Source organism: Carassius auratus, chromosome 8, assembly GCF_003368295.1.
Source record: "Carassius auratus strain Wakin chromosome 8, ASM336829v1, whole genome shotgun sequence".
NCBI classification, from domain to species: domain Eukaryota; kingdom Metazoa; phylum Chordata; class Actinopteri; order Cypriniformes; family Cyprinidae; genus Carassius; species Carassius auratus.
The window spans coordinates 577,569-585,471 of record NC_039250.1 but is presented as its reverse complement, the minus strand read 5'-3'; the positions used below and the strand labels follow the sequence as shown (position 1 = coordinate 585,471).

The window sequence follows — 7,903 nt, the reverse complement described above, 5'->3', positions numbered from 1 at the left end:
TAAGTGTAAATAGTAATTAGATATTCTATATTTTGGCAGATACTGTTTGCATCTCAGTAATTGTGTACATTAACAGGATGCAATAATAGTATAAAGTGTTTTATTAAACACTCGTTAGACACTTTATTTCTACTTCATTTTTGTTGAAAATAAATGCCTTTTCGATGTGATTTGTGATACCAAAAGGTATAAACTACAGTTTCGAACCAAGGACTTTGAAACAAGCATCAAATAAACGAGGCTTCCACACTAGTGCCTGTGCCACTGAAGACATTAGGTTAAATTGCGCATCTTTTCTAAACTTTATTGGTGATGTTGTTTCCTTGATTTATAGTCCGCGTTTAGCCTACTATTGTCTACTATTGTTGTTATGCATATCATACATATCGTTCGTTTGTTAAAGAAGCGATCTGGCGCTGGACTGTGTTGTTTATAAAACCTGTTGTTTTTTTGCCGCTGTGGTTAATGGTGAAAGGCATCAGTTTTCTAATGTGGCTGTTAGAGAATTTTATTACTGTGGGGTCAGTTGTAGCTTAGTGGTTAGAGAGTCGGGCTTGTAACCAAAGAGTTGCCGGTTCGAGTCTCACGGCCAGCGTGTTGCGACTTATCCTAATTGCTCCCTGCACTGCTCCGGGGGTGTGTGTGCTCACCCCTCACTGAGATGGGTTAAAGAGGTCACATTTCGAGTATGCGTTTCACTTATTGGTATCCTCATCCAAACACACACTCCTGTCCAACCCACTTGTTACACCACTTTAGGAAAATCATTCCTTGTTAAGGTAAGCTAATTGTCATGATTTCCATATCAAAATCCGAAGTAACCAGCAGTAGATGATATTTACTACGGAGCCCTCAAAGGGACGTGGTGGTGGAAATTTTTTTGCAAATCTTTTGCCTTCACCCGAGAAACTTAGCGTTCCCACGTAAAACCTGTTTTGAGCTCGGACAGACCCTTCCTGTTTAATGTCCCGCTGGCAGTGTTTCAGAGCTCCGTATACGTTAATGGAGCGTTTCATAGTGTTTGAACTTGGACTCAAATATAAAGAAATGTGGTCAGTTCTTAACTCAAGAAGGAGTTTAGTGAAGTTGGTAATATTCACATAGGCTATTCGAACTTCCCTATTCTTGAGCTAAACGTTAAAACACAAATGACACCTATTTAAAATCACAGTCACCTAGACAACGAGCTACAACCCAATTAATTTTTACGTAATGCTATTTACATTAGGTGTAAATAATTTTCATTTAATAAATAGAATTATCAAATTTGCAGTAAGTGTAAATACTAATTAGATGCTATCTATATCGGCAGATAGTTGCACCTTACTATTTTTGTAGATTAACAGGATCCAATAATTATCAGAGTGCAAATGATTATATTTATTAAAATTGTTAAATGGATGCTACATTGTTGTGAGAATAAAAGCTCTTATACACCGACCCCTAAGCCTACCCAATAAATACTTTATTTTTAATAAACACTCTTCTCTTAATAAAGCACTTTATTTCCACTTTTCAAACATTTTCTAAATTTTCATTGCAAATAAATGGCTTTGTTTTAATCACAAAAAAGCCAAATCTATAAGCCAGTGGTTCTTAAACTTCCTCGGTGTACATTAGTCAAAATAAAATAATTTGTTCTGCTAACCACAAAGAAAGTTATACAACCTGAGAGTACAAGACAGATTTTCAGTTTTATCACATTAAAGGTAAATAGCAAGCATCTTAACTTAAAATGTGCTAATATTGTTTTTGGCAGAGAAAATACAACTAACTTCAGGATGAATTTGAATGTTTTCTACGAGTAAACTATCAATGTGCAAGAACAGAATTGCAGCAGCTCCCTTCCATAATGACCAAATAAAAAATAAGTGCAATTAGCAACCATTACTGGCAGGTCAGGCACAAAAAGGGTTAAGGGACGCTTTCATAAAGGAAATTTCCTACAAATGCATATCCAATAAAGATGCAATAATCACTGTATATGCCTTTCTATCATGTCTTCTGAAAACCCTGACACATTCAGAAAGTGTGCACTGCCACAAATAGTTAGCAAATCTGGGCTTACATGTTTTCATGCCATAATCTTTTTCTAGTGAATTTATTTATTTAAACCAAATGTAGAGGGACATCTTTGTATACTGTGTGACAGAAGTAATGCTAAAAACTAATTAAAAATACTCTTGAAACACAAATTTTTGTAAAATGTTATACAATAAATTATGGTAGCCAGAGTATTGCTGTAAACAACTTCAGCTTTTTATTATATAGCAAACCTTCAAGATCAAACAATGGAAAAACACTTCCCAGCAAAAGTCATGTTTTAGAAAACAAATTTGTTCAATTAAAAAAAAAAAAAAATCGACATTAATTCTGATAATCCTGAACATGTCACATGGAGAAAATGGATAAAGCATGTTTCAGAACACAAATGTGTTCAGTTTAAAAGAAACAAAAACACTGGGCCTGGATTCTGATAATTTTGAAGTTGAATGAATTTTCAAGTATTAGGTGAATATTGTATACGGGGCTTTAGCTAATTTATTGATAAACGATGTACTAACTGTAGATGTAAATTTTATTATGTAATGTTTTGTGACCCGTGTGATTTTAGCCGTGGGACTACGGATGGAAATTAGCCTTTGGCTACAATCCAGCATGTTTACATGCATGTATTCCATGTTTGTTCATTAACATGCACTGTCCCAATCAAATAAATAAATATAAACTAAATCCTAATCACGTCACAAGGTAATAAAAATGATTTAAGCAACAAAGCGCTGCACTGAAGTACAAAAAGTCGGTCTGTCCTGTTCTTCAGCGAAATGTCAATCTTCTGAAAGACCACATCTGTGGGGACACAAACAGTTACAATTAAAACCCAAACCAAAAGAAGAGCAGAGACAGCAACAAGCCTTAACCAAATACTCTCAGTTTTGGCCACAGACAATTACATCACATTTATTGGAGTTAATTCTAAAAATGATTGTCCTTTGGTCCACTTCATCATCGATGAATGATAAACACAGAAGATGAAGTCTACCACTACTATACAAGACAACAGAGCTTCTATACCTGTTACTCTCCCCAATCAAATGCAGCAATTTTTGATGTCAGACTCAATACTCTGGGGTTGACAGAGTACGCTCTCTTTTTCTCTCTCTTTTCCACCTTGGTACCTTTATGAGGATTTATCCTAAAGATGCACCTTTAAAACACAACACAAACAATATCCTTAAATAATTGTTGTATGCTTCTTAACCAAAGGAATGCAGTCTATGAAATACCTTTGCAAGAATTCTAGTGTGGCTCCCAGTTCTACAGGGTAACTGATGTTCAATATATAGTAAAGAGAGAACATCAGATACAGGGCTTCTGTAAAACTCAAGAGATGGTCATTTACAATCATCTGGTCTACTGCTACCATGTACACACTGGCTGTCAGTGGGTTCTCTCCTTTGAAAAAACACAAAATCAGTAAGACATAATATTTAACAGAATGTGAGTTCTGATCACCCAAAACCAGGAATTATTGTGTTGCAAGATCATAGTAAATAATACCCACCACACACTACTATACATGGTGTTGCTGGAAGCTGTTCTGAGCATATATCACTTGGAACAGAGGTGTCTTCTACCATCACAAGAAAGTGGTCTTGGTCATTTTTGAAATGGGTTAGCAGCAACATCTTTCTGTGCACTGAAATTGAAAGTAGTCCAATATTCTTCTGAACTTACTGGAAGCAGATTCTTCAAAGCTGTTGTTTATGTCAATGCCAGTGAGCTCTTTAAAGTGTGCTTTCATTCCTGCTGGCTGAAAAAGATATGGCCACTCATCAAGTAAATCTTTGGTTTCCTTTCCAGATTGGATGCTGTTTCTTTGAGGGGTGTATGTAGAAGTCATTAAGTCATAGATTGTCTTTACATCACTTTCATTATTTTGAAACATTACTACCAACTTCTCTTTCTTTTCCTGCTGCAATTCAGATGTTTCTCCAACTAGCAGTTGTGGATCAGAATTTATACAACCATATAACAATTTTTGTTTCTTTGTTGATACTTCTAGAGTACCACAAAGTGGTATACTAATAGCTTTTGCTCTTTTCAAATTGTCAATTCTACACACCAGTTGTTTGAGGAGAGAATCATATCCACTTCCTACAACCTGGGAATTAATCTCATCTCTGAAAGACTTTGGGTATGCAATCACCATTTGTCGGGCTATTTCTGATACATGTTTTTTTGCTGGACATTTGCTGACTTCCAGGATCTCAGAAGCAACAATGCGGACCAACTTTCTTCTCTCAGAGCAACTTGGCCTTCCGCCATTTTGCAACTTTCCCATAAAACTTGCTGGCATTTTTTGTCATGGAACATCAAAACTATAATGCCAGTCATGGTCATAAAACGAAGTTTCACAGCTACTGTCACCTAGAAGATAAGCCAATGTCCACAGGTTACAGGATGAACACTTTTCATGCAGCTGTAATTTTTTGGCAAAATTGCCTATTCCCAAGCTGCAGATTTATTGAAGTTTAATAACGGACAAACAGAGATGGCATGGGGCTTTGTGGGTTGTTCATGTGCCACTATATATAGTATGCATTTAAAGTGGTGCACAGACTTGTTTTATGTCCGCAGTGCATTATTGTCAGAGGGGAGACGGTTGTGCATTTTTCACAGGGACCACAGGACCACAATGCAACAAATCACTAGCATGAAATGGGCACATGTAACGTGTTGCTGGTGATTTGCTGCACTGTGGCCCTGTAGTTGCTCTGAACAATGCACAACAGTCTTCACTCTCCGCTGGCATAAGCTGCGGACTCAACTGGAGACGTTTTGGCCATTCATGCACCAGGTAATCACCACAGTGGCACATGTATGGATCACAATGTATGCAATTTCCAAAATCAATGTTTTGAGGCCCCGTGCCATCACAGTTTGATTTGTACCATCAAACTACACTAGTCAAAATTTTAAGAGGATCAAAACCTTTCATAATAGTTGTCTTAAAACCAATACCCAAAACTCTTCAAATGTTGACTAGTGTACAATAAATCTGCAGATTTGTATACATATACACCTACACCTATACAAACCCGATTCCAAAAAAGTTGGGACACTGTAGAAATTGTGAGTAAAAAAGGAATGGAATAATTTACAAATCTCATAAACTTCTATTTTATTTACAATAGAATATAGATAACATCAAATGTTGAAAGTGAGACATTTTGAAATGTCATGCCAAATATTGGCTCATTTTAGATTTCATGAGAGCTACACATTCCAAAAAAGTTGGGACAAGGCCATGTTTACCACTGTGTGTCATCCCCTCTTCTTTTTATAACAGTCTGCAAACGTCTGGGGACTGAGGAGACAAGTTGCTCAAGTTTAGGAATAGGAATGTTGTCCCATTCTTGTCTAATACAGGCTTCTAGTTGCTCAACTGTCTTAGGTCTTCTTTGTCGCATCTTCCTCTTTACGATGTGCCAAATGTTTTCTAAGGGTGAAAGATCTGGACTGCAGGCTGGCCATTTCAGTACCCGGATCCTTCTACGCAGCCATGATGTTGTAATTGATGCAGTATGTGGTCTGGCATTGTCATTTTAAATGAGCCTTGGCCCAGAGAAAATGCCTGCGCTTCTGAATCATGTTTAGATATGGCTTCTTTTTTGACCTATAGAGTTTTAGCCGGCAACGGCGAATGGCATGGTGGATTGTGTTCACAGACAATGTTTTCTGGAAGTATTCCTGAGCCCATGTTGTGATTTCCATTACAGAAGCATTCCTGTACGTGATGCAGTGCCATCTAAGGGCCCGAAGATGGTTTTCTGGCCTTGACTCTTACGCACAGTGATTGTTCCAGATTCTCTGAATGATATTATGCACTGCAGATGATGATAACTTCAAACTCTTTGCAATTTTTCTCTGAGAAATTCCTTTCTGATATTGCTCCACTATCATCTGAATGGTTGACGATGGCACCAGGTATTTTGCTTGTAGCTGCATATAAAACAGGCAGAGATTTTTCATGTACAATGACTTTGCGTTACATTTCGTCAGGGAGTCAGTGAATTCACTTTCATCAACCTCCTCCTCAGTAACATCAAAAAATGCTGAAGAAGGTTGCTCAGATAAAGTATCCATAATCCGTACTTGTGCAAATGTAGAAGTCCTGTGCTTTCGTGAAACATGGGCAGTGAAACTTGATCTTAAACTGAAATTTTTGTCACATTTTTCAAAAGGACAACACACCACCTCTCCCTTGGCTAAATGTGACCTGAGATGAGAAAGGACATTGTTCATGTCTGTAAATTGTTGTTGACAGTCTGTATTGTTGCAAACAAACGTGCCCGTCGAATCATCAAAATGAGTATGTGGTCTTTTGTGATGGCGATAAACATGAGCTTTGAGAGCATTGTATTTTGAGAATTTAAATTTGCATTCTGGGAAGCAACATGGAAACTGAGCATTTGCTTCATGTCGGTGTACGATTTGATGATTAACATATCCCTTAACTGTCTTCAGAGAGCAATCACAAAATTTGCACAAATACATAATCATCCATATGGTTAAAGGTAACACACCTCATAAAATGAAATCCGTTGTCCATGCATATGAGTGTTCTTAAATGATTGTGAAAGCAACGTTCTAAAACAACAACACAATTCTGAAACACCTTTATACTTTTTAATGCAACTTGCGTCAAACATTAAGAATAAGATTTCAAAACGTATGTGATTAGCCATTGTAATTGTATTCACCTGTTGCCAATTAACTTTTAAATTACGTTGGATGATACGTCAACAGATTTTTTTTAACACTTACCCTTCACCACTCGACATCGAGGTCCATGATTGTTTTATTGACATTCTGTAATATATTGCATGCATACAGCAGAATATGTTGCCTAAACGGTCACGTTTACTCACAAAGCTACTTAACAAAGTCACTTACGATTTTTGAAAACAAACTGACGCCTGTAAATATTCCAGCGAACCCAACTCCCCTCCGTGTTTTAGCTTATTTGCCATGTCAATGAGCACGTTTCCCCGACCAAAACAAAAACAGAGATTTTTTCCTTGAGGTATTTGTACGCTGTTTTGGAGCCATGATGTGCCACCTGCAGTTAACAGGCTGCTGCTTTGTCTCTTGGCTGATGCCGTTGGGGCCGAGGCCAATGATTGAGAAGCAGTTTGACCAATGGCGTGCGTAAGGCGGGACTTAACAAAAAAGGTCAAAACAGTGCAGAAACGCACACAAAAAAATTGTCTACCATAGAAAGCAAAAGGGGAAATTTCCTGTGACATTGTGAGGTCATCATACTGGGTAAATATGCTGGCATGTAATATTAAATATAAAATTGTAATCAACAAGTGTTACTGTATTTACGTTGTTTCTTCTGTTGCAGTGCACCCTTGGCCTTGTCAGTGGGTGAGGTCACATCACTAAACTGTCTGAAGAAGTAAGGTGTCATGGACCATCATAAAATTTGTAAGTGCATTACATATTTAATGAACAAAAAAATTTTTGAAGTAAAAAAACAATATTTTTTTTTTATGTACGAAACTCAAGAACATATAAAAAGAGTAACATGATCAGACATAATGAATATAGATATGTGATGTATGATATATAACCATTTTCTCTCTTATTTTTTAAAGGCATCAACATGGAGATTGAGTTGGAGACCATTTTTCTGTTCGAAGTGTAGTTTGTGGAAGATGCAATGATGAAATTAATTTGAATTGTCAATGTTGTATTTTAAGCATATAAGCGATGTTCAGATGATGGTACTGTAGCACTGTTTAAAGTTTTTAATATTGTTGTTATTTACAATGGAAACTACTGTAACAGAAGAAAATAAAGAGGGAAAAATACAAATTATTTTCTCTAATTA

At 36.8% G+C, this 7,903-nt stretch overlaps 1 protein-coding gene across 1 annotated transcript; it reads right to left on the bottom strand.

The window, feature by feature from the left end:
• Positions 1–2,241: 2,241 nt before the first annotated feature.
• Positions 2,242–4,689, bottom strand: LOC113106898 (uncharacterized). Its single transcript, XM_026268919.1, has 5 exons — positions 3,739–4,689; positions 3,566–3,634; positions 3,288–3,456; positions 3,076–3,208; positions 2,242–2,850 (listed from the first exon to the last, which is right to left on the bottom strand). The coding sequence occupies exons 1-4, from the start codon at positions 4,358–4,360 to the stop codon at positions 3,079–3,081; spliced, it is 990 nt and encodes a 329-aa protein (XP_026124704.1). The 5' UTR covers positions 4,361–4,689; the 3' UTR covers positions 2,242–2,850; positions 3,076–3,078.
• Between the last annotated feature and the right edge of the window lie 3,214 nt (positions 4,690–7,903).

Bases quoted from the DNA above. Each gene is read 5' to 3' on its own strand.
- LOC113106898 (XM_026268919.1), bottom strand. From the start codon at position 4,360: ATGCCAGCAAGTTTTATGGGAAAGTTGCAAAATGGCGGAAGGCCAAGT. The intron at 3,457-3,565 runs GTGGGTATTATT...GTTTTTTCAAAG, and splicing joins ACCATGTATAGTAGTGTGTG to GAGAGAACCCACTGACAGCC. The intron at 3,209-3,287 runs GTATTTCATAGA...TGTGTTTTAAAG, and splicing joins ACACTAGAATTCTTGCAAAG to GTGCATCTTTAGGATAAATC.